Source organism: Labeo rohita, chromosome 13 (assembly GCF_022985175.1).
Source record: "Labeo rohita strain BAU-BD-2019 chromosome 13, IGBB_LRoh.1.0, whole genome shotgun sequence".
NCBI lineage: Eukaryota > Metazoa > Chordata > Actinopteri > Cypriniformes > Cyprinidae > Labeo > Labeo rohita.
The window spans coordinates 20281611-20307075 of record NC_066881.1 but is presented as its reverse complement, the minus strand read 5'-3'; the positions used below and the strand labels follow the sequence as shown (position 1 = coordinate 20307075).

General features: G+C 36.5%; 3 protein-coding genes across 14 annotated transcripts in view; 1 reads left to right on the top strand and 2 right to left on the bottom strand.

The window, feature by feature from the left end:
* The window catches only part of tacc2 (transforming, acidic coiled-coil containing protein 2), an 89878-nt gene extending 77016 nt beyond the window's left edge, over positions 1–12862 (bottom strand). For 6 of the 12 annotated variants that reach the window (XM_051126882.1, XM_051126885.1, XM_051126889.1 and 3 more), the window contains exon 1: positions 9448–9850. In XM_051126882.1, the coding sequence (XP_050982839.1) occupies positions 9448–9558 (111 nt within the window). In that variant the 5' untranslated portion in view covers positions 9559–9850. Of the gene's footprint in view, positions 1–1694; positions 1795–5596; positions 5777–9447; positions 9874–12809 lie in introns of those variants that run through there. The other 6 variants (XM_051126894.1, XM_051126895.1, XM_051126891.1 and 3 more) reach the window with 4 other exon arrangements.
* On the bottom strand, positions 12472–19630 carry nsmce4a (NSE4 homolog A, SMC5-SMC6 complex component). Its single transcript, XM_051126896.1, has 11 exons — positions 19477–19630; positions 18375–18614; positions 18191–18271; positions 17901–18031; positions 16710–16852; positions 14832–14931; positions 14645–14735; positions 14456–14550; positions 14335–14383; positions 14165–14250; positions 12472–13955 (listed from the first exon to the last, which is right to left on the bottom strand). The coding sequence occupies exons 2-11, from the start codon at positions 18589–18591 to the stop codon at positions 13890–13892; spliced, it is 1059 nt and encodes a 352-aa protein (XP_050982853.1). The 5' UTR covers positions 18592–18614; positions 19477–19630; the 3' UTR covers positions 12472–13889.
* Positions 19631–20422: 792 nt separating this feature from the next.
* On the top strand, positions 20423–24090 carry LOC127175496 (BLOC-2 complex member HPS6). Its single transcript, XM_051126603.1, has one exon. It carries the CDS (start codon positions 20675–20677, stop codon positions 23159–23161), a length of 2487 nt encoding a protein of 828 aa, XP_050982560.1. The 5' UTR covers positions 20423–20674; the 3' UTR covers positions 23162–24090.
* Positions 24091–25465: the final 1375 nt, after the last annotated feature.

The window sequence follows — 25465 nt, the reverse complement described above, 5'->3', positions numbered from 1 at the left end:
TTCTATTGGTGGGTTGTTTAAACCAGTAAATCCTAATGAAACATGTTCCAAAACACACTACAGAAAACCAGTTCCAATGGTTTTAATGGTTAAAAGTTGATGGTAATGTTTGCAATGACATTTGTAGTGGAAATGATTACAATTTCTGTGACGGTTTCTAATTAAAAACAAAGTAGACTGAGTATACACCTTATTTTACTGTAAGAGCCTCGGTTTTCTGGTCTCATCTGCATCCAGCTATTTTTAACGGTACTCCGTACAAAAATTAACCATGGTTTTACTACAGATAAAACCAAAAAAAAAAAAAAAAAAAAATGGTTACTATACTTAAACCATGGTAACTACAAATTAACCATGGTTTTGGTATTCTAACCATAGTTTAACCATGGCATTTGTAGTAAAACTGTGGTTTTACAAATAGTAATCAATACGCTGAAAAACATGGTTACTACTTTTTTACTATAATACAACCATGGTTAATTTACCTAGTTTTGCTGCTTGATATTACAAATGTCTTACCATATCATTTGTATTATCTTAATTATTAACACACTCGTTTGTAGTGCAAATAGTTTTACTGTTTACTGCACATTGTTATTCTTCTCATTATTTCCCTATAGCGGCTAATGAACCGGAAGTCTCGCCCATAAGCTTACTTCTGCGTTAAATAAGGTGGATAGTACATGACGAAATTGTGAAGCTTTTTTTAATCTGTTCATTTACATGAACAGTCCGAACAGCTTTTAGAACGAGACGATTCACTAGAATAAATTGAACATTCCAGCTATAATATGAGAAAAGACCGTTTCGAAGGAATTGTTTCATTAGAATGTGTTAAATGGACATTCCAGCGATACATATTAGAAAAAGACCGTTTAGAACGAACCAATTCATTAGAATGAATTGGACATTTCAGCGGTATAAATGAAAAAAAGACGTTTCGAATTAGAACAAACTGTTTCATTAGAATGTAGTAATTGGACATTCCAGCGATACATACGAGAAAAAGACCGTTTAGAACGAACATTCCACCGCTACACGTGTAAGAGAGAACCGTTAAGAATGAACCGATTCACTTAAATGAACTGAACTTTCTAACGCTACGCACTGCAGCTGAGGAACGTGTTGAGGTGAGCGCGTTTGTTATTATTATTCCCTCTGCAGACATAAAAAAAAGCCAGCAAACCACTACTCATTGGAAAATTTTGCTCATTACTGGACAAGCTACACTTTGAAAGCAGCCAAACTACTGTCATGCTACTGAAAAAATGTAGTTAATATAGTAGCATCTCTAATTGTGGTTAGTTGCTCGCCAGCACCGAAGGGAACAGCATAGTGGGTAAAACAGAAAAAAAAATCCCACACAGAATGAGTTCACTGACCATCTGCACTCTTTCAAAACAAAATTCAGTCAGAATGTTTGACAACCCAGTGAAACAATGAAAACAACAGCGCATGATTTTCACCACAGCACTCTCGCTTTCTCTATCTGAGCTGTTATCTCAAGCACAGGTTGTCACAAGCAGTATGTCAGTTGATGTGGGAATGCTAACAGATGTCACCAAAAGTCATAACAGCTCTAAACAGTAAGTCTAGTTTTAAGGCACACACAAGCATGGTAGTCCAAGCGTCTCAGAAGAGACAAACACTGCGGTGCTGAGCCAGGCAGCAGGTCCTAATAGAAACCGTCTTACCGGGAGCTCCGAAGTGCTGTTCTCATTGCCCATTTTGTTGAGCGGGGCTGGTTGATGATCCCTTCACATCAGACCAATGCCACAGGCCACCTCTAGCAGACTATAGGACCGATGTAAACAAAGCACACACTGTCAAGGATCTATAAACACTATTTCCTCGTCAAATATCCAGAGAAACACTAAGCTTTGAGCAAACAGGGAGTGAAATATGTGTGCAAGTATGTGTCATGTGTTGAGATTAAGAGGCTCTGATGAAAGCAGAACAAAGTGCAGAGATGCTGTTCAGTAGAACAACTTTGTCAGGGTGGTAGGGGAAAAAAACAGGTTAATTGGAGTCATGGCCTTCAGGCAGTTTCACAGAATTTAACAGTTATACAATAATTTATTTAATACCATCGTGCAAGACCTGAATGAATCATACAACCTGTTTAACAACACCTTAAAATTTATGTGTACTGGAAACTCTTCAAGTTTGATTTCAAGTGCAGATCTACAAAAAATCATTACTTGTCTGGTGACTTGCAAGTATGAGAAAGACATTTTAATAGCATCCTTGTTTTAAACTTTATTATAAAAAAAATTGTAGGTTTGATTAATATCCACAAATCGTTTTAAACTGTCCACTTTTTTTTACCATGCCACATTAAGGCAGTGATGTTTTCAGGCTCATTGCACATTAAGCTTGAGCTGGCCGGTGTGTGAAGGTTACTGAGAGTGACTGGAAGAGTATGTCTTATTAGCCCATAAAAAAGCTCTTCTAGATGGCTCTAACAGACCTCGGGCCAGAACCTCTTTTAAGAACACCACAAGCTCATTATAAACATAAATCAGCTTCCTGGAGCATTTCGCGCACACTGTTGACCTGTGGCCAGTACACTGCAGAAAGCTCCAGGGCCCATCAGTCATGCTGTCGCCCCCTCAAACAACCACAACTACAGCATGCTCTAATGTGGAGAAACTCAGTATGTGGGATCCCATTATCTACCTATTGCTGTGAGCATTCACTGAAGGTGTGAGCTGAAATACTAGTCATAGATGCATACTAATACTAGATGAGCCCAGATTGTTGGATTTGAGTTTTTTTTTCAGTGGGCACGAGAGACATACTGCATGGCACAGTGACACTCTTTTACAGTATCATTTAGTGGGAGTCTGTTTTTGACCTATTAGCTGTGTTAGTGGGTTAATCTTGTGCAGTAAGCTCATCATTTGACAGATTGTGCTAGTAAATGCGTGTGACTAAGGTTTTGGAGATTACTGCCAAAATCAACTAGTCAACAGCAGCTGCCCTCTGTCTCCCCCTGCTGTGAGCCAATACTCTGGAAAACGTGGGTTGTGAAAAATTAGACATAGCCTATGACCTAAAACAGTAAATGGACTGTAATTTTATCACTCACAGCCTTATTTTTAGTGACATCAAATTATACATGGTGTATTACGCATACATTCATAGAGTGGGATGTGTTTGGAAGGAAGCTGATGGAATTACTGGATATTAGCCTTAAAAAATGTAATATGAAATATTAGATAATTTTGAGTATAAGCTAAATTGAGCATAATGGAAATTATGGGGTTTAAAGGGGGGGTTTAAAAGAACATTCATGCAGCTTCTCTTCAATTAAAAAAAAACACAATGTAAAAGATAAAGTTACACTGTCAAGAGATAAGTGGCAATTACAAGACAAAGTGGCAATTACAAGAATATTGCAACTGTGACAGCATGGCCATAGCTAGCTCCATGTCGTCAGATCAAGCTATTATAAGCAGGTTTGCCAGGTTTTTACTACAAAAACTAGCCAATTACTAATCAAAACTGGCCCAAACCTACACCAGTTGCATTTCAAGGGTGGTCCCCCTGTTAAAAATCCACGTTTTTTAAAATACATGTTATTTGGCGGGGTTGACCTGGTAAAATTCGCATTCCAGGGCCAGCTGTTAAGTAGCCCAATTCCATGGGAAAACCACGGACTTGGCAACACTGAAGCACCTCTGGACTTGTCTTTTCCACTTAATTAGACACTTTAGAAAGTTAATAAAGTTGCAGTTTAGGGTTAGCGATATGATATATTTAACTTATTTACAAAAGATTTTAACAAATTTATTTATTTACCTAAACTGACAGTAATCAGTTAAGCCTACGGACAAGTTATTGCAGACAGGATACCACATTCGATAAGGCAGACGCCAAAAACATTATGATATTATCTGTCAGAAATGTTATCAATGATTGCTGGTGGAGTGAATGAGGTTTGAGAGAATTGTGAGTGAGGGTGTGGGCGCAGAATCCGTGCTGACAGATTAAGATATTATAAGCAGGGTTGCCAAGTTTTCACAACAAAATTTGCACAATTGGTACTCAAAACTAGCCCAATCGCATTCTAAATTAAAATACACATTTTTTTGTTGGGGTTTCCCTGGTAAAATTTGCATTCCAGGGGCTCAATATCATGTTAATGGTTAATTTTCAAAACGCAACAACAATATTAAAGTAGTCCAACTGGCAACACTGAAGCACCTTTGGACTTGTCTTTTCCATTTAATTTGACACTTTGGAAAGTTAATAAAGTAGTGGTAAACTACTTTTTCCCATTTTTTCCATAGTAAAAATCACATTATTGGGGTTGCTTCAACCCGTGGACATGAAAAATAACCTGCGGCAACAGTGATAAAGTATCCCAATTATGCAGGAAAACCACAGACTTGGCAACACTAAAGTGCCTTTAGATTTGTCCTTTCCACTTTATTTGACATTTTTTAAATTTAATAAAGTAGGCACTTAAACAGACAGTAATCAATAAAGCTCACGGACAGGTTATTGCTGACAGGAGGCAAGGCAAACGCCAAAAAAACAAAAACAAAAAAAACATTATGATCTTATCATTGTCAAAGTCATGCTACAAACATTCATAAGAGCACTAGATAAAAGTATCATCTATATAGCAATGGCTATTATTTAAAACAGTAATGTGTATTGTCTTATGAATAATAAACAACTAATAAAATTATCCACCCTAACCTATTAGTAAAGTATCAACACATTTCTGTTTCCAAAACACAAAACCATTGTGTCAAACAATGATACAGGTCATCTTGCCATGGCTATACCGGATTGCTTAAGTGTTTGCGTCTCCATGTGACTCTGCTGGGTGTTCAGTGCCTGCTCTATATTTTGGCAGGAAGTACAAACCTGAACACGAAACTTGTTATAAATAGATGCTGTTCCTGTCCGTCACTTGTTATTTAAGTCTTCCCATCCAGCCATGAGTCATGTGCACCAGTTTCCCTTCAAAACAAACTGTGAATACAATGAGTTCTATACAAATAATGTCTAAAGAGTCAAGTTTAGATTATCCCAATTTCTCATGGAGCCAGGCTTTCAAGAAACACCTAATCAATAAGATAAACAAAAGAAAAATAGATAAATGACTGCACTGCTTTAAACACAGAGCTATTTGAGTGAATGGAGTGTAATTTCAGCCTTTCATATGTTTGTGTTTTGTTTGTCGTCCAACACAATATAAAACAAAACAAATCTGGATTTATAGATCTAAATACTACCCATCTGGAGACCCATATCTCCCACTAACAATTAAACTAAGCATGGCTAAGTCACTTGCAAACACTACAGGACTACATAAATGCATGCTGACATAGAAACACTCCTCAAGTGGAACAGGAACGTGTTTTCTCTATTCTTGGACTACCGGTTTATCACTGAGAGAGGAAAAAAAAAGTTTTTCATATGGCATGAACTAAAGGTTGATACTAAATGTTTTAGTATCACTTACTAAACCTTTAGTAAGTAACACAAAAGGTTTACTAATACGACATTAGTATTGTAAACCACGATAAATCACCTCATTTGAACTCCATAACAGCAAAGTGAAGCCAAACTCACTCACCCAGCTCAGAGAGGCAAAAGCAGTGCATTAATCCAAGCTCACACTGCCACAGTTAATGTAGAGCTTTAGGTTTTGTTCATTGCAGCTACACCACAGCAAACAAGCTTGTCCCCTCTTGAGACGACTGGCATATTGGGTTGCTATATCTGCACAGAGTTTGAGCAGGCAAGGGGGCAAATACAGGCGAGAGGGGGTAAGCAGTGGGCTGACAGGGAAACCGTGGGGGGCTGCACTGATTCTGACAAGGTAGAGATGACAGAGTCAGCTGGACGGTGCATGGCGCTTAGTAACACTTGTAAACAAACACAATACCATAAACTAAGCTGAAAGGATTTTACCCTTCCCATAACCCCCTTAGCCTGTCAACAGAGCCCCAAAACAATTACACAGCACTTTTCTCTGAGCTGTATCCTCTATCTCTTTCTTAAAGGTGCACTCATTCGTTTTTTTCTCTTTGAAAATAGTTTTGCATAAAAATACTGGACTCGTCATATCAATGACCTAATAAAAGACATTTAATTTTTTACATAGAGACAGTCTCCTTGTTTTCTCAGTAACCTTATTATTTGCTCCCAGAATACATTAATCATAATTAATCATAAATGAATATAGCATTTCTACAAAGGTATTGAATTGATCATTGAAACCTTGTTTTTCACTCCTCTTGGTGTCAATATCTCTGTTGACAGTGACAGCAGTTTTACTGTAGGTTGCAAAGTTACTGTACTCTTTGTCACTAGTAGGTATTCATATAAATGTTTTTATAGTGTAGTTATTTTATAATGTAGTTTTTAGAATAAGATATACTACCAGTCAAAAGTTTTTGAACAGTAAGATTTTTAATGCTTTTTAAAGAAGTCAAGCCTGCCTGTATCCAAAACACAGCAAAAGCAGTAACATTGTGAAATATTTTAGCTATTTAAAGTAACTGCTTTCTATTTAAATATATTTTAAAATGTAATTTACTCCTGTGATCAAAGCAATTTTTTCAGCATCATTACTCCAGTCTTCAGCGTCACATGATCCTTCAGCAATCATTCTAATACACATTTTTTAAGGATTTTTTGATGGATATAAAGATCCAAAGATCAGCATTTGCTTTTGTAACATTATACACTATACCATTCAAAAGCTTGGAGTTTTTGAAAGACATTATAGAAATTAATACTTTTATTTAGCAAGGATGCTAAGAAGTGATGATATATAACTTTCTATTTATTAAAGAAACCTGAAAAAAACATACTCAGCTGTTTTTAATATAATAAATGTTTTTTGAGCAGCAAATCAGAATATTAAAATGATTTCTGAAGGATCATGTGATTGGAGTAAAACTCACAGGAATAATTTATGTTTTAAAATAGATTCAAATAGAAAGCAGTTATTTTAAATAGTAAAAATATTTCAAAATTGTACTGTTTTCACTGCACATTGAAACAAATGAAACCAGATGAGCAGAAGATACTTCTTTAAAAAATATAAAAAAATCTTACTGTTCAAAAACTTTTGACTGGTAGCATACCATGTTATTTTCTCAAGAAAGTCAGCTAGCAGTACACAAAGCTAATAGTTTGGTTAAGGGCATTAAAAAGGTTAAGCTATAATATGATATTTGACAATTTAAAAGGCATTGTTATATTTACATATTTAAGGTGACACAATAAAGCAATTTCTAATAATAAAAAAGGCTATCAATTAAGTCCTAACAGAATTACTTTACAGCACAACGTAAAATAATACTGAGGGGAACTTTAAATGATTAGTTCACTTCAGGAATAAAAATATCCTGATAATTCACTCCCATGTCATCCAAGATGTTCATGTCTTTAAGCTTTTTGAGGAAAACATCCCAGGATTTTCCTCCATATAATGGACTTCAATGGGGATCAACGAGTTGGAGGTCCAAATTGCAGCTTTAATGCAGTTTCCAAGGGCTTTACACAATCCCAGACAAGGAATAAGGTTCTTATTTAGTGTCATTTAAAAAAAAATAATAAATCATATAATTTTTATAATTTTTAACCGTCTTGCACTAGCCCGACCTTAATGCATTATGTAGTCACATTGGAAAGGTCACACATGACGTAGGCAGAAGTACCAACCCAGTGTTTACAAAGCGAACGTGCAAAGAAAGTCAAATGTCCTTTACAAAAAAAGGTAGACAGCAATGCCGAACGATTTTGAAGCTGGAGGAGAAAGTGAGATGGAGTTTTTCACCCTACCTCACATTTTTAATTGAACGTGATTATGCAATGCGTGAAGGCGTAAATGTGCATCACGAAACTAGTGCAAGATGAGCATTTGTAGTTAAAAATGATATCAATTTTCTTTTTTTAGAAAATGACCAACATTTCTCTAGATAAGACCCTTATTCCTTACTTGGGATCGTGCAGAGCCATTTGAAGCTGCATTGAAACTGCAATTTGAACCTTTAACCTGTTGATCCCCATTGAAGTCCACTATATCGAGAAAAACCCTGGAATATTTTTCTCAAAAACCTTAATTTCTTTTCGACTGAAGAATGACATGAACATCTTGAATCACGTGGGAGTAAGCAAATATTTAGTTTGGAAAAAGTGAACTAATCCTTTAAATAAACAAACAAATACATTAAGTTATGAAAGGCTCACTTCTATTAGTATAATACAAAAGTGCATAAAAAAATTTGAAACTCGCATTAGTGTAAAAACCAAAAGCAGTCAGGATGACCCTGTTTTATTAAATAGTATTTCTAACTTTGATACTATTTAATGAAGCACAATTTTACAGCATAACCGAAAAAGGTTAATAGGGCACAAAAATATAACTTACCAAACCAGTGTTTTCATTTATGTCAGGCATCCCGCAAAACCTTTTATTCAATGGCTACTGCAACCGTTCTAGCTATAAACTGCCTAGATTGGGATCTTCCCTTCCAATTCCAACTTCAGCTCAACCACACAACTGTTTCCTATTGGAAAACCTTACAGTGCATAATACATATATGTATTATTCATGTATTATCCATTGTCTGCTACCTGTTCACCTCACCTGTTTACACTCTTACACAAACACACACCCAAGTATTTCTCACCTTTTACTACATAATAATACAGAAACCTGACCTTTTAAATGCATCAAGCAAAACAAGTATTTGTAAGTCACTTAAAAATTAATACTTTGTAATAGCTGGCAGTCATGCAACACACCCCTTCTCCTCCCTGATACCATTATACAATATTAAAACATTAACATCATTGTATAACTAGGCAATGAAATGACTAACCAAATATTCTCATCTTGAACGCCTATTAAAACAAGCATAATGACTTCATTACAAAATCAATTCAACTGCATGGAGATAGATATTAATAAATCATCAAGACAGCACTTATTGTCTATAAACAAACAAGGCTAATTCAGTTATGGATAATTATGCATTCACTTCATAACAAACTGATGTCAAGGGAAGTCATTTTTTTCCCCTTGTGTCAATTTTCAGTACGGTCTAGACTCGTACTGCATTTCATTTATCCACATATGTCATTTCTTTCCCTGCATCCTTTCCCCTCTCACTGTACAGATATTGTCAGGCATCTTTTTGCACCTCCCCCTCTTTTTTCCCCTTCCATTCCCGTCTCCTTTCACGCTCTTCATCTCCCAAGCTCCGACCACTACAGGCCAGCACGCGAAAAGACAGCCAAAAATACATGCTTTTTCTTGCATATCCCCCTGACGTCAGCCCAGTCCAACACAAATACTCCCCCCTCATCCCCTTCTTCTGCCTGCAATGACAACCAGCGAACAGCCGGCGATGTCTTCCCACTCATTCTCATTTTGCCGTTCTGTCTGCAGCGTCTGAGATGCGGTGTTACCTGGCTGCGTGCGACTCCGATGCAGCTTCCCATCCTGTATTCCATGTCCTCCTGAGGAGAGGTGACAGAAGCACTACAAGGCTTGCAAAAATAGTCTCTCCAGGATTGCATCCCCACTACAAAGAAATGGCATCACTGAGCAATGCAAGCAGGGTGTGAGCAAGTGAGTGCAAGCGTGCGAGGATACCCTCATGTGTGTGTGTGAGGGAGTGAATAAGCCTCATCTACTGCAATGCCCAGGGTATAACTATGACATACATGCTCATTGCCTTGTTATATAACAACATAGCTGAGGATTTAAAAAAAAACTGTCTTGATGTTTTTTCCCCTCTCTTCCTTCGTTGGGTTTTGCAGTGATGCTAAGAGATGCTGCTCTGCAAGAGGGTAAGAAGCCCCTCTGTTATCGACAGCGACCGTCACAGAAGCAGGGAGAGGAGGGGGAGGACAGAAAATCCAGAATGAGAACGAGAAAAATGAAAGAACAGAGCATCTGCAAGTTTAAAAGAGCAACAGCTGCAGGCATGACGACACGGTACTGAGCGTCAAAAGAAAAAACGCTGGAGGAAAATTGATGAAGCCACTCAAGTGAAATGGGACAGTGGCGGAACATAAAAAGAATTTGCAAAATAAAGGACTGTCAGGATGAGATAGACTAAGCCTTGTGAAGATTGATGGACTGAATTCAAAATATTCATTCTTTAACTGGCATTAAGGTCAGCATGAAAACAGAATTGCCCCTTGTTATTTTCTGAATGCCTGTTACTATATATCTATCTACAGTTGAAGTCAAAAGTTAACATACAGCTTGCAGAATCTGTAAAATGTATAGAATTATTTTACCAAAATAAGAGGGATCATACAACATGCATGTTATTTTTTGTTTAGTACTGAACTGAATAAGATATTTCACATAAAAAGACGTTTACATATAGTCCACAAGAGAAAATAATAGTTGAATTTATAAAAATGACCCCATTCAAAAGTTTACATACACTTGATTGTTAATACAGTGTTGTTACCTGAATGATCCACAGCTGTTTGTTTTTTTTGTTTAGTGATAGTTGTTCATGAGTCCCTTGTGTGTCCTGAACTGCCCGCTGTTCTTCAGAAAAATCCTATTTTGGTAAAATAATTAACATTTTGCAGAGTCTGCAAGGTACATGTAAACATTTGACTGAAAAAAATGTGCTTTTCACTGTGCAGGAAGAATATGATTGCAGAAAAATACATACATTTGTACTGAACATTTAAGGAGCAACATATTTTGTGTGACAAATCAGACAAGTGTTTTATTTTGTTAAAAACATCTCATAAATGTATAAGGTGGCAAAGGGGTAAAAGGCACAGTATTGATACAAATACTTTAACTAAAATAATGTTTTTTTTATATAATGTTTAAGTTAATACTTGTTCAAAATCACCTTAGCAAAGTCTGTACTATTTTCTGCTTATTTTGATTAAAAAAAATTTGTTCAATAAATGTACTGTCATTAAAATATGTTTATATAAAACATATTTTAAAATACAGAAACAAAATCATTTAAAAATGTAAAGATTCTGAAAGCATCAAATGAGATCCCATAATAATTTATTATAGACTTACAGTAGTAACAACAAATTATATTTTATTATATGATATAATTAATAGCATGTTTTTAAATAGGATGATTTCATTCTAAACATGGTGATTATTTCTAAGATGGACATAACATAATATATGATATTTAAAATCTGGATCTAACCATGTCATGTCAACAAATGGAAAAGTCAGCCTTCTATTAATTATCATGTTAACATTGTGCCTTTTAGCCCTAACAGCAGGGGTGCTTTTTACCCCAAATACCATACCTTTATAAATTCTTTTGTTATTTAAAAACTACTGTTTAAATTTGTTGTTACTATACAGCTATATTAAATTATTATGGGATCTCCTTCAATGCTTTCAGAATCTGTACTTTTTAAAATGATTTTGTTTCTGTAATTAAAATATCAACATTTTAATAAGAATACATTTATTGAACAAAAATGTATTCTTTTATTTTTCAAAACAGGAAGCCAACATTGCTAAAGTAATCGTTTTGAACGAGTATTAACTTAGACATTATTTAAAAAAAAATATATATATATATATATATAGTCAGTCACGACTTCAGTTTCACGTTAACTTCTCGTGATGTAATAGTTTTCGTTTTGCATCACAAACAAACATACTAAAATCAATGTGAGATATGGACATATTGGTCTATATTAGTTATTAAATTTAATTAATTCATTTTTGCACTTGTTTTATTTTAAATGAAATGTTGCCATCATCTAGTGCTAATTTAAAGTGACAGCATTAGATAACTACAATAATTTAACTGTTTTTAAGTTTCTTAATGGAATAGTTCACCCAAAAATGATCATTTGTTGAGAATTTACTCACCCTCATTCCATCAAAGTTGTAGTTGAGTTTGTTTCTTCATCAGAACAGTTTTGGAAAAACTATGCATTATATCAAATGATCATGAAATTTTCATTTTTGGGTGAACTGTTCCTTTTTAAGAGTCATTTTATATAATACCGACCTATTAGGTCTTTATCACAAAAACATTCAACTTTCTCATCAAATATTTATCTAAAAACGAATAGTTATGCATATTTCATACAGTAAAGGACAATGCCGTGATGCTGACATGAAGCATCACAACACTGAACTGACATTGGCAAACTATTGATTTTAGCCCATAATTGTTATTTAAGGGTTAGGAATTTTGAATTTTAATATGAGTCATAACATGAAAATAATTATCAGTACTGGCCAGAATTGCATAAGCTGTGCATCCCTATGGAAAAAGCTTTTCTGAAATAGACAGCAAAATTGTTAAAAAACAAACCAAAAAAAAACAATTGCCTCAAATAAACATTTACGCATTATACATGAATTTGTTTCCATGTTAAATAAATATGATTTAAACATGGCGAAGTTGTAAGACAAAAAAAAAAAAAAAAGTACAACAAATTTGATAAATGTAAAATAAAAGCTATATAAATAATTTTGCTTTTATATTTTGCCATTTGAGTAAAACAGGATTTCAGACAATTTGAAATACAAAGATATTAAACTTTAAGCAGTGAGCCAGCACAGTGACCCTAAAACATGTTTGAACATTTAATAAAACATATGAAGCATAAAAATAAAAGCATATAAAGCATAAAACCACACCTAAACAAGCAGATAAGCCTAAAGACCATTTTTAAATGAGCAAAAAATCATAAATGAAAATATATAATTAAACAAAAAAAAAAAAAACTGCTGTAAGAAATCAACAAAAACAACCTCTGTGCAATACTACACTAAAATCTCAACTTCATTCACTGACCTGAATGCTGATTTACACCACTACACCGTCCAAAAAGTCCCTGCAGCTTAGAGAAGCGTCTTGTGAACATGAGTGTTACTCAGACAGCAGGCAGATCCCTCCAAAAGGCTTCAGATGTCAGTGGGATCAAACTACAGGGCAGTTAATCCAAGCTTGGACCAATCTGTGTGCATATGGAGGGCCACAAAACTGCACACATTGACAGCTCTCTATTGCCTCCCTGCATAAGCATTTTACACAGACTTCATATAAACATGTAACAGACAACAAAGCGCAAAATACAACTATTGCTATGACTGTGCAAATATCCTTGACTAGAAGCAGCAGTTTAAGAATTCTTTAAAGAGCAGTTTTAAAACTCATTCACACAAATTCAGCTTTATCCAGTGCATTTTGCTCCAAAAAAAGGTTATTTCACCACTAGATGGTAGTGTTTAACTAATCTGAACGTGATTACTAACAGGGCAGTCACCATATGGCAAATATGAGGTTCATCTTAATACATTCAAAAAATTCAAAAACTACACTATGCGTATGTTTAGTTTATCTGCATTAAGTTTCTTATCTATACATATAGATATCTATACAAAACACAGATAGGTTTAACGGAGCAGCTTAGCAAAACGATATACGAGGAAATTACCTGTAAATACATAAGCGGACACTATGTAGTATAAGTGCAAATGAAGATTTGACTTGCAAAAAGGATGATATCGTTAAATAATAGTTTACAAAGCAAACCTGTTTTATGAAATAGTGATACAGTGAACTGTGAGAAACATTTTCAAGCATCCAGACACCAGTCTATATACACACAATTGACCTGCTGCTCTGAATATTTCTAATTCAGAGAAAGAGAGCAGAGATGTACATCTACAAAGAGTGAAGAGTTATGAATCGTCCATGTTTGCACCAAATGCAAGTTGACTTTACATTTATTGTAATAGACAGAATTATTACACTTTATACAGTATTCAAAGACAGAACTCTTAAAATTGAGATTCCAAATATTAAAAAATATAAAAAGAAGACAACAGTTTTTATTTTACAAACATTTCAGCAGCTGTCGCTAACTTAGCTTTACTGTGACGAAACTTCTGGAGCAGGGATCAAAGCTTCTTTAATATCAAAGGCATCAATGATTTCCTGCAAGACACAGATTATAAATACAAATTATTTAATGTAAAGAACAGCCTGTTCCATGCTTAATACATATTTAAACATAGCAAAGTTATGGTCTCAAATAGTTGTTAAAGATACAAGCCTCTGATAATCCTGAGAAGAAAACCACTTCTTTCCAACCCCAAACCCAAATAATCATAAATAGACACCGAATGCAGTCATAAAGTCTTTACCCTCCAGCTTTCCTGGCTGATGGAGATGACACACTGATGTCGGATGGCAGCCCCACCAGGCTCCACCTCACCTTCCTCTACTGGAGCTATAAAACACCCATAATACAGATCAGCTCTAATCACATTCAAACAATCACAACCAAAATGGTCACCTGTGAATTTGATCTTACCTATACAAGGAAGCCCATTATCATCCATGTACATCCTCACCAGACCATCCTAAGGGTTAAATTTCAATGATTATTGTGGGATTTGTTTAATCTCCAAAGCTTTTGTTGCCTCTTGACTTACCCTAATGAGAAAAGATGTGTGGAAGATGTTCTCCACAGTCCGAGAGAAGGAGCTGGGGTCAACGACGAACTCGTAATATGAAATATGATCCTCAGCTGTTCCAGAAAATGACGGTTTTAATAAATTTCGAAATCTGATTTTTAAAAAAAAATAATTTTTTTTATTTTATTTGTAACGTAACATGCTTACAATCATCAGCAAAGTAACCTCGAAGCCATGCTAAGATTCTTTCAACCTCTTTCTCTGTCGCCTCCTGGTGTGATTCTTCCATTTTCTTTAGCTGTGGTGACAGATATTTTCTCAATTTCTTAAATTCAGACAGATTATCAAGAACATGTGAAGAGACTGTCAGTATTTGCATAGTAAAAGAGCACACCTGGGTGGGCATAATTCGTTTTGCCTCTTTGCTGGGGGCTTTCCTTTGTCTTTCAACTCTCTGTCGTGGCGGAGGAGGCTCTGCCAAAAACGAGCCCAACCTTAAACAAAAGTAACAAGTAAACTGCACAATGTTTTTGTAAACTGTCCTAAATGAGGCTGTCAGAATAAGCTTTGTTTTTGCAAGCTATAAAATGGCTTAAAGTCTGTGTAAAGCAATATGGAATGTGTTCTGAGTTTGACACACCACAGAAAAATGTTATTAACCAATAACCACCCAGCCAAATTTGAATGAAAAAACCAAGTAAATAAAATAAGTTATTAAAATCTTGAAAAAAATAGGCATTCGATGTACTCAAACGCTGGGGGCGTGTCCGCTGTCGGCACTGAAACCACGCCCACTCGCAAGAAAACTGCCACCTTTCTCAACTGTCAAACATAAATAAATGTAAGTAATAAGAACGAGCTGTTTTGTAAATTATCGCAACCAGGTAAAATGCATTTATGTGACGAAGGCTTAGCTAGCGAACTGTAGGCTGTAGCAACTAACGGTAATGACAGTAACTCACGCCTAAGTGTGCAAACCACTGATGTTAATGTGTCTTCAAGCAGTGAGGATAATTCTGTTGTCCGCTCTCTTCTTAAAAGAAGAATAGAAAGAGGAAATGTTGTGTTCATCTAATCCTGAGATTCCATAGAGAGGAAGGAGAGTTCCACCCTTTTATCAAGGAGCTGCAGGATCATCCAGAGCGATTCAAAGTTTACTTCAGGATGTCAGTGACTTGTTAATGACACTGAAGCCACATATTTAAAAAAAGACCACCAACTGATCCTGAACAAAGACTGGTAGTATGTCTACACACACCAAACTGTGGTGTTGGAAAGGTGCGCGCCAGGCAATGAAACCAAGGGTCAGTTACATAAACTTAGACTCTATGTTAAGACAGTGCCTTAAATACGCATGCTGCGGATGCAAAAAAACACAGAAAAATCAAACCTGACCCAATTTCTTTTATGATTGGATGAAAGTTTCGTAGGCAGTACGTAAACGTGATTGACGCAACGTGAATGACCTTAAGTCCACAATTCAGTACTAGATAGTTCACAGTCTTAGTAACGCATTTTCAGCAATACATTTCCAACATTTATAATGTGTTTAGAAACAATTCTCTGAATTGACTTTACACTTACTTAAATAGCCAGTTTAAAAGTTTGGAGTAAGCCAAGGTTTTTTTTTAAGTTTCTGAAAAGTCTCTTATGCTCATCAAGGCTGCATTTATTTGATCAAACAGAGTAATACTGTCGGCGCCAATAGCCTTGTGTGGTTAGTGCGCCGACACACAGCACAACTGTGCTCACGGCGACCCAAGTTCGATTCCCATTTCGAGGTCATTTGCCGATCCCGCCCTCCACTCTCAACCCAATACTTTCCTGAGTGCTCTCTACTGTCCTACCTAATAAAAGGCAGGGTGGATGAGGCACCTCCTCATCCACCGCCAGTGTGCAGCATCCACCTGGATGATACGACAGCAGCTATAGTGCGCCAGAATGCCCGCTACACACCAGCTTATTGGTGGACAGGAGACAGAGTGATGAAACCAGTCAGACGTTTTATCAGTTTTAACTGATTCATGATCATTACTACAGAAGTGAGCCAAAAAGACTCATCACAAAAGAGAATCACAAAACTAGCCTAATAACATACTCTTTAAAAAAAAAACTTACTAAAAAAAAATAAATAAAATAAAATAAGGAAAATAATTGCAATTACCTGCAAAATAGTTTCAAATTTAATGTGAATTTTCAATATATCCTCAAGCCTTACAAAATTTTCTGATCGCCTTCAGTTTCATTTTACTTCCCATTCTGACATACTCACATATAATGGAATGAAGGGGCTGTTTTGAAGCAGTATTCAGATCTCTTTGCAAGCCTCTGCCATGCACCTTGTGGTAAATATCCCTCCAAGTTCCCATCCTGACCACTTTCATCTTCCAAACGATTCAGACCCATGAAGGACAACTAGAATGATCAATATGAGAAGTCATTTCTCCTCCGACACTAAATACAAGATCTGCACTGTAAAAAATAAAAAACACAATTTCTTGAGTCAGCTTAAAATAATTTGTTACCCTGCTGCCTTAAAATTTTAAGTTCAGTCAACTAAAATAAGTTTAGTCAACTTGAAATGTTAAGTTGTACTAAGTAACAACTTAGATATTTGTGTTTGCTAAACTTAACAGATGGGTAAGTAACCCAGCTACCTTAAAAATTTTAAGTTGATTCAACTCAAATATCTAAGTTGTCACTTGATTTAATATTTCAAGTTGAATAAACTTTTTTTTGAGTTGACTTAAGGCAGCCAGGTTACAAATTATTTTAATTTGACTCAACAAATTGTTTTTTACAGTGTGGGCTGCATTTCTCAAAAACATCATGGACCATTAGAGACCACTGGCTAGGGTGACCATGCATGCCCCATTTCCCTGTCCAGGATATCTATACTGCCTAAAATATCCAGGTTTTGGTCTTGTTAACACTGCATAGAGTTTAGTTCCAACCCTGCTCCTACATGCATACTATGCGGTTTTCAAATAAGCCTGATGGACCTGATTAGCTGGATCAGGTACATTTAATTAGGGTTAAATCTAAACTCTGCAGGGCTGTGTTCGACACCTCTGGTGTATGACATCAAAGCACCGTGAGAGCTATAGAAAGCAAATGGCTCCTTATGCTTTTGAATCTCACAGTACTTTGATGTCATACAACGACTGATCAAACACAGCTTATATGTATGCACATTTGCGTAATTTTGACCGTTCTCTGTAGATCCCACCTTCTCATGCTCCACGACCGGTCAATAATGTACAATGGTCAATTTATTGGTCAAACTACTTTCCGATCATTACCTTTAAGTGTAAAAACAGGAAAACAAAGCCAAAACCTAGACATTTTAGGCAATATAGAAATGCTGGTCAAGAAGTGTCTGGAGAAAAAAGGCACGTATGGTCATCCCACCATTGGTGGAAATGGTAACGCAGCCCTGGCCTTTCCTCTCACAGTAACTTACCAAATGTTCTGCAAATGCAGACGGGTCAAACGCAGAGCCTTCAGCATGTAGCTGGCTGGCCTTTTCCTTCCCTAGATCAGTGGCTAGCACCAAAAGTTGAGCATCTAGCGCTGCTTCACGAGCCTGCCTCACTGAAATTACACACAGGTCATAACAAATTGATCATGAAGACATAACACATCCAAATTAAAACTATGTGTGCAGAGCTCTGCTAGACCATGCATTCTACTAATTGACTGAATTGCATTAGAAGTGTAAGTACTATAATATATAATGAAAGATAATAATACCATTGGCAAAAAGTTTGTTGGCCTCTTCTAAAACATCAGTGAGTTTATTGTTAGCAGGGTTCAACATGTCCTCACGATTTTCTGCGAACAAAAAAGCACACTCAACAATATATAATTACAATACTTTAGAACTTAAACAGCAAACTGTATCATTGCAGGCAACTTTAACATTATTAATACTCACGCTGGACTTGATTGATCAGATCCCTGTACTTGCTCCTGATCTCTCTCCTGCGTGTTGGATCATCATCCTCCTCACTAATACCTGAGGGTCCGGCACCAATATCATCTTCATCACCCATATCCATAGCTCTCTCTGACCTGTTCCTCCCACCCAATCCATTGGACGTTCCAGCAGATTCCTCTTGATTCCCTCTAGACCTTTTTCTCGATTCAGACATCTTCAATGTTTCTGCTTGATTTTCTATTCAGAGAGACACATATGTCAGAATAATGAATAATACAGAAACATAAAATCCTATAAAAACCTATAAAGTCTATATTGATTATATTGTAACAAACACTGCAATGGCAAGTTACACACTGGGAAGTTAAGTAGGTTTCACCCAAGTACTTGATGATAACATATAATACAATATAACAAAGTTTAGCATACAGCATAATTTATTAAAGCATCGCTTGAAACAGTATATCAACATACAGTCAAACCACAAATTATTCAGACACCAGATCCAACTATTTTTTTTTTTTTTTTTACTAGTGGGTGCAGGACACTATGGTTCATTTATGTAAGGATAACAAAATAAATTAAACTGTGACATATACCCAAAAATTCTTAATACAGTGGACTACCAGAAAAAATTTGGGAACAAAAATGTTATTTGACACTTCGACCTAAACATGTTTTGTTAAATGCATTTGTTACATGTAAGTGAGTTCTTGTCATATTTTATTACCATTTTCGAAACTATAACGAATAGACTGTAATAATGTGAAAAATGTTGAAGGTGTCTGAATAAATGTTGGTTTGACTTCTATGTTTTCTGCTAATCACATGGTTAGTAAACACAGTATTTTACCGGTACACAAACAGATTTTAGTAAGACTCTTCTAAAAAGTTTCTTTACAAAACAGTTACATCCGGTGTGCAAGCAATTCATGAAAACATAACGTTACACATTGTATTTACACACAAATATTTCCTAACAGTGATCATATTTGCGATTCACTGTAGCTGACCTAAAAATGCGACCAGACACCGGAAAATAAACACGTTAAACTGACGTTTAAAACTTCGCGAATTAGAATGTATTATGAAAACTTACAAACTTTAAAAAACTGCAGGGTTCATGTCTGTCATTTGCATCAACAACGAAATCTTCGCGGGGAGTAGAAGGAAGTGGGTTTACTTTCCTCACGTCATTTCCGACACATTCTATGACAAAGCTCGCGGCTGTACTATCATGTTTATATTTTGTATTATTTTATAAATTAGTTCTTCCCTGGTATGTATTTTTATACCATGTGTACAGTATTGTTTAAGCATTAACAATTGCTATTTACGACCTACGACTTTTGTCACCCACGTAGTCTCACATCTTTGTGGTAGTTGTAGTTCTTAATAAGCAAAAAAAAAAATTAGCAATAAACCTTTAAATAACACACTGTGTGTAATATATTTAGTTTAAACAAACCTGAAAGTGCTGTTAAACACAGACCTTCATTTACCAATACGTCGAAAACCTTTTAAAACCAAGAGGAAGTTTCTAAAGGTATCTATGATGAATTAGCCTCCCTTGTTGGCCTACAAAGTGACGTCATGACTGCGCGGTCCAGATATGTTTTTAGCGTTCACATTTTTACCGAATGAAAAGTGCGAGTTGCGAGTTTGTATTTTTTTAAAAACTGAAAACATATTCAGACAATTCCGATAATATGAATGTGTACAAATGTGGCGGTGCAGACGTAAACATTATGATTTTACACACAATCCACAAAAGTGGATAAAAGCAGAAACGTACGCAGTAAATATATATATGTGGAAATATATAGTAGATCGTTGTAGAAAGTCCTGTCTGATATGATGTACGTTACGGAGCAGGGTGATGAATTAAACTCCTCCCTTCATCAGAGCAAAAAAAATAAAAACAACGCTTGGGGTGTGTTTCAAAACTTAGTAAGCTGACTACCTAGACAGGATTTCTGGCTGTCATAATGGCGAGGGTTGTTGCACAATAATGCTGTCTCAGTGCGCTCCTCACTGAGTATTGAAACACAGCCATTAGATTCCGGAAATTAACAAACTCGTGATGTCAGGAGGAGTGGGAGAGAAACAGACAGCACAGGAGAAATTTACTTGTATTTCGTAGTATTTATGGACTGTAGAGAAATGACATCGTCGTATGATGGAGTTTACGCGTGAAATGAGCGCTGGACATGTTTCGGGGAGATTGTGGATGATCGCTGGTCCAAACTGAAAGTGTTTTCCGGTGCTTCCTATTCCAGATCGACGTTTCAGCAAACATGACGCGACTCGCATTGGAACAAGTGACTGATTTCGGCGATTTCACCAAAGGCAAGGATCTAAAAGAGTTTTTCAAACAGGCGTACTCCAACATCTCATCTCAAAACTGCCTGTCCGATGTGCGTCTGAGTCCCGATGGACGTCACATTCATGTCATTGTGCGTCAGCCCAAAAGTGGTCTTATGACACATGACAAATATCAACGACCTCATCTCATGCAAGGCCAGAAACACGTTGATTTAGTGCTAACTGGAAATGTTCCTTTAGTGGATGTCATTTATATCCCTCAAAGCAAACCAGAAGATGGAGCCTCTGTGCTGGGAGTCATTTTTGAGAATGGAAGAGTGGAATTCTGGAAATTCCTGGAGTGCAAATCAGGCTGGCATTTACTCCAGACTGTGGATCTGTGTAACAGCCCTCGTGCTAAAGTCATTTCTGTGTGCCTGTCTCAGAATTTCATTATATGGTGTGAGGAGCGACCACCGTCTGAGAACTCTAACAGCGCGTGCAGCAACTTCAGATTCTGCATTTGCAAAAAGACTATAGAAGTTAATGAAGGAGGCGTCAATTTAGGAAATGTGAAAATTGCATTGCACAACAATCCTCGATACACAACCATAAATTCTGGGGATTTGGTTTATCTGCTTCCAGACTTGAGGGAAAACTCTTCCCTGGGTGTTTCGAAAGTGTTTCTTGCATGGTCTCCTGAACATGACACTTTTAAAGTGCATAGTGCATGTAGCTGCACACTTATGAAAAGCTCAAGCAAGGAATCTGACTTCAAAAGACTTCTTACAGACTGCATTGGCTTACTATCCACCATAAATCCTCCTGATATCTGTGGATTCTCTCCCACTGGATCTGGAGACCTCCTTCTCCTTCTCAGCACTGGTTGGGTATGCATTATGAAGAGGGAAGGCGGTCTTCACAACATTTACAAACTTCCTGATAATTCCCTAAGCGCTAGCGGGACCCAAAATAGCCTGAAAATATATAACCAAATCCTTGCACTAACAATAGGCAGGACCCTCTTCTTAATCGACACTAACTGTGGTGTGGAATTAGAACGAATAAGTCTGAAAACAGAAGGTCTTCTCTTTGTAAACACTTCAGACAGTCACTCTCCACAAATGCTGTCAGAAACCGGGTTGTTTGTGGTCACGCAAAAACCGAAGACTTCTCCAACGCTTTCAGAAGACTCAAGTGCGTTCTTGGTTGAGTCCGTCTTTGAAGAGGCGTGTAAATACTATCAGCAAAGAAGTCTAAGTAGCACACAACTAACGGTGGAGAAGCTCAAAAAAGGCGGGATGTTTCAAGCGCCCATATCGCTAGCTGCCATCCTCAGGGATTACCTCAGCAACCAGAAAACCAAAACTGGCGAGAAACATTCCACAGGTCAAGAACGGCTCATGAGCTCGCTCGAATCAGAACTTAAGAGTCTTGTTTTGCTGGAGGACATCAAGACATCAATGGTGAAGGCTTCGGAGAAAGATCTGGAGAACTATTGTGAAAGCTTAGTGCAGCAGGAGATCTGCCGGCTGCTTAACGGTGAGCTAGAAAAGGAGAATCTTCAATACCTGAACGGCATCTTCCATCTCTTTCCCACTTACTCCTGGCACGCCATGCAAGCGGTTCTGCACCTGAGGTGCAATGGTGAAGGTTTGTTGTCATCTAAAGCTCCTGCTGAGTTGTGGAAAATCATCCTCAGCCCAGTGCAAGCAACAGCCAACTTTGCCCACTGCAACGGTCAGCAGAAACACACTACTCTGCCTGTTTTTGAGCTCTTGTGCCACTCCATCTTCAAATTCCAGCCTAGCTGGCTCCCCAGGTTTCTTGAACTGGCACAACAGCAATCAGCCTCCAAGTCTTCTTGGGGTTTTGGGATGAAGGAGAGCTCTGAGAGCTTGCCGCTCTATAAACGGGCCTTGACAGTGCTCCCTTGCAAAGACACCTACCAACACCTGGAAGTAGAGCTGCTTTTGTGCAGCGAGCGGCCTAAAGCGATAATGCAAGCATTGCGGATTCTCATCAAGCAAAGCCAGTGGGAACGAGTTACGCAGGTAGCTGAGAGGTTCTGTAGACAGAGCCCGCTTTTGAACAAAGATATTTTCAGTGCTCTGCTGTGCGAAGTGTCCCAACATAGAGACCTGGACCCGTATTTGGACCTGCTGTGGACTCTTTGTCCAGAGGACATGACTGTGACGAGCATACTTAACATTGTATTGAAAAACCTGCCTGATTCGACGCAGAACTCGGGACCTTTCGAGGCTCACGGAAGCCAGGTCACCATCGGGCTTCTGAAACCGCTGCTCAGGAAAGTTCTCCAAAGGGAGACCAAACCGAGCCAAAGGTATGCAGATATCCTTCAATCACCCACAGTTCCTCCGCTCACTCCTCCACGCCAGCCAAAGGGACTGTTTAGAGATGCTGAGCAGCAGGAAACCAAGCAGAGGACTTCTGCTGGATCTCAAACCAGACTGGTCTGACTTTCCCACTTGCAAAATCACGTCTGACCCTTTCCTTAGATGTTCTTAAAAGAGTTTAACCCGAAATTAAATTCTGTCAACATTTACTCAAACTCATGTCATTCTAAACCTCTATGACTTTCTTTGGAAGTTTTAAGAATATATTTAACTGTTTTTGTACATGCAATAAAACTGTAATCTAAAACACACTTTGAACCCCATTGACTTTCAGTGTTCTACAAAACAAAGTGAGTCATACAGGCTAAAACGACATGCAGGTGAGTAAATGATGACACAATTTCATTTCTGGGTCAACTGTCGCTTTAAGAAGTATTATCCACCTTGCATGGTCCGAACAAATTTAGAGCTTCTTTGGATCTAACTGTATTTCATTATCTATTACAATTGTAAAGTATAACTCACAACTACTGCTTTACTTATTCCTAATATAGAATGTAATATTATGTTGTTTTTATGTTTACTTGGTTTGCTGCATTTCAGCTGACATGTTTTGGTGTCTTTTAAACAGTATTTTCTCTTTCTTAACCTTCAGATGTGTCTGTTTTATGATCAGCACATGAAGGCATGCTGCCTACCCTGATTGTAATGCAAGGTCAGAGATGACTAAGCATTATCCACATTTTATGCTCTAGATCTTTTATTTTATAAACTCTTTGCGTAACAATGCCTTTGTCTCTGTTGACACTACAGTTATCATATGCTGGTGTAATTATTTTAAGAAAATCACATGGAAGGTGTAAGCTAAAAACTGTATTCGTTATTAATAAAAAAAATGTACAGTAATAAAAAATGTAATGTGCATGCTGATGCATTGTACATTTTAGATTTGGTCATTTCATGTTAAATATGTTTTCAGGATTCCTCTTGTATTTAGTGCTATGACAGGGATTTTAACATTGTTTAAAACAATTAAATATGACTCTCATGTATTGCTGACATTTATTTTCCAAGTCTTTTTTTGAATGTCACGGCCCTCATTCGTAATTTATGGTTTCAGTGGTCAGAGAGGGGAATTCTGATGTGTTTCTTTATAAACTCACTAGGTCTGTAAAGCCCCACCCTCTGCATTCCTATTGAGCTCAGCAGCAGCAGCAGCATTCACAGCACTGCTTTAAATTCAATTCAGCTAAATTCTATTATACAGTGACCAGCTTTAAACTCAATCACATTGGACAGGCTTGTGTTGCCCTGAATTGACTCGTCATAGCTAATTGTATTTGGAGAGCTGAAACACTTCTATTTTCCTCTTTGTGATGCCAGAGTGTTTACTAAGTATTGGTATGACTGAGTATTCGGAATCAGTGAATTAAACATTTTATTTTATGATCTAAAGTAATTAACTAAAGGCATTAAACTACTACTACTACTGCTAACTATACACTACCAGTCAAAAGTTTTTAATGTGTTTAAAGAAGTCTCTTCTGCTCACCAAGCCTGCATTTATTTCATTCAAAGTACAGCAAAAACAGTAATATTGTGAAATAGTTTTACTATTTAAAATAACTAATTTTTATGTGAATATATTTTCAAATTTAATTTATTTCTGTGATCAAATCTACATTTTCAGCATCATTACTCCAGTCTTCAGTGTCACATGATCCTTCAGAAATCATTCTGATATGTTGATTTGCTGTTCAAGAAACATTTTTTATTATTATCAACCTTTTTTCTCAACTTATAATTAAGATATTACATTAAAATAAGGTAAGACACGCCAATTTGCAATATAACGCAGCAAAACGAGCTGTTTTGTATAGCTAAAAATAGCTGGATGCAGATAAGACCGGATACCACACCCATAAAGTGTACAAATGCTCACTCTTACAGAAAGAAAAAGGTGGATTATTATTAATACTTAAAACAGTACATTTTTCAGGATTCTTTGATGAATAGAAAGATGCATTATACCATTCAGAAGCTTGGAGTCAGTATAATGTTTAATTATAATTTGGCAAGGATGCTTTAAATTGATCAAAAGTGATAAAGACATTTCTAATGTTACAAAAGATTTGTATTTCTGATAAATGCTGTTCTTCTGAACTTTCTATTCATCAAAAAAAACTAAAAAAAAATTTGCTCAGCTGTTTTCAACATCATAATAATGTTTTGTTAATGTTTCATAATGTTTTTTGAGCAGCAAATCAGAATATTAGAATTATTTCTGAAGGATCATGTGGCAGTAGTAATGATGCTAAAAATTCAGCTTTGAAATTATTATGAATTAATTACATTTTAAAATATATTCAAATAAAAAAACAATTTTAATAGTAAAAATATTTCTGCATGTTACTGTTTTTGCTGTAC